At 32.2% G+C, this 1,246-nt stretch overlaps 1 protein-coding gene across 1 annotated transcript in view; it reads right to left on the bottom strand.

Annotated features, from left to right (window-relative positions):
• Window positions 1–18: 18 nt before the first annotated feature.
• Window positions 19–1,246, bottom strand: part of LOC108578278 (protein argonaute-2) — a 10,511-nt gene continuing 9,283 nt past the window's right edge. The window contains exons 4-7 of the mRNA XM_017941577.1: window positions 920–1,200; window positions 543–849; window positions 246–468; window positions 19–175 (exon numbers count right to left, since the gene is read on the bottom strand). Of these exons, the coding sequence (XP_017797066.1) occupies window positions 19–175; window positions 246–468; window positions 543–849; window positions 920–1,200 (968 nt within the window). The remainder of the gene's footprint in view (window positions 176–245; window positions 469–542; window positions 850–919; window positions 1,201–1,246) is intronic.

Below are 1,246 nucleotides of genomic sequence, written 5' to 3'. Positions count from 1 at the left end.
ATATAAGAAATACTATACTCAACAAACCTCAAGTGGTAAATAAGTATGTTTATGTTCTTGTCCAACTTGAAGACATGGAAGATATGGATGACGTAATTTCATTTTATATTTGTCTAAGAAATATTTTGCAACTGTGCACTCAACTGTTTGTCCATTTTCTAATTGTAATGGGAATCTAAAATTTTCAATGAATATATGAATATGAACTTAAATGAACATTGTAATTGCTTTTTACATACACTTACGATTGCATTTGGGCAGGTTTACGTGTAACATTACACACTCTGTATTTTCGTCTCATAGTTCCACAGTGAGTAATTTCAATCTTAAGTCCTTTAATTTCTTTGGTAAATTTAACTCGTTGAGAATCTGTCAAAGGTCTCTTTTGGTCACCTATATCACGAATGTCTAATACTTCACACATAAATTCTATGACAGGTTGTGCCTTGTAAAATGCAGTTGCAGATACTATAACATAAATCACAAATACATGAGAAATCAACATAACTTTTACTTTATATCTTAATATATTCTATATTTACCATCAATATTTAGCATCATTTTCCATTGCGATGGCCTAACTGACTGATGAAAACCAAACCAAACTTCTCTGCCACCACCTAATGGATGATAGTATCCATCTGGTGTACTAAAGAATGATCTACCTACTGGAGTATATGTCATAGATGGTAAATGCCTCATTACAACATCTAAAGCAATTATAGCATCATATGGAATTTGTCTTGTACGTCCTTCTAAAGCTTCTTCCAAAGCAAACAATGAAACTTGTGCCACCCACTTAATTACCACTCTAAAAACTCTGTCTTTACCCTCACCAGGCAGTGTTACCTACAAAGATACATTATGAGAAAGTAAATCCAAACGAAATTATAAAATTTTTGTTACTTATTATACTTACCTCTAATTCTATTTTGTCAGCACCAACAGGCAAGGGGTCCCTTGTATACAAATTACTTCTGCCATCAAATACAGGCTTAAGAGTTCCAAATATTTTACCATATGCATGAACCATTGTTTCTATTATTTCCCTATTAACTTTACGAGGACATTTATCAGGTTGAATATTAATATCATAATGATGCACAAAACCACGTGGCATTGCAATTTGGAAGTGATTAGCTCTTAAAACAATTTGCCTGCCTTCACGTCCTATATTTGGTCTCCGTGGACATGAAAACACTGCAGAAATATATTCTTTTTTACTTTTTATTTTTATATATAAATA

Source organism: Habropoda laboriosa, unplaced genomic scaffold (genome assembly GCF_001263275.1).
Source record: "Habropoda laboriosa isolate 0110345459 unplaced genomic scaffold, ASM126327v1 scaffold6078, whole genome shotgun sequence".
Classification (NCBI taxonomy): domain Eukaryota; kingdom Metazoa; phylum Arthropoda; class Insecta; order Hymenoptera; family Apidae; genus Habropoda; species Habropoda laboriosa.
This window is presented reverse-complemented; position numbering and strand designations above follow the sequence as displayed.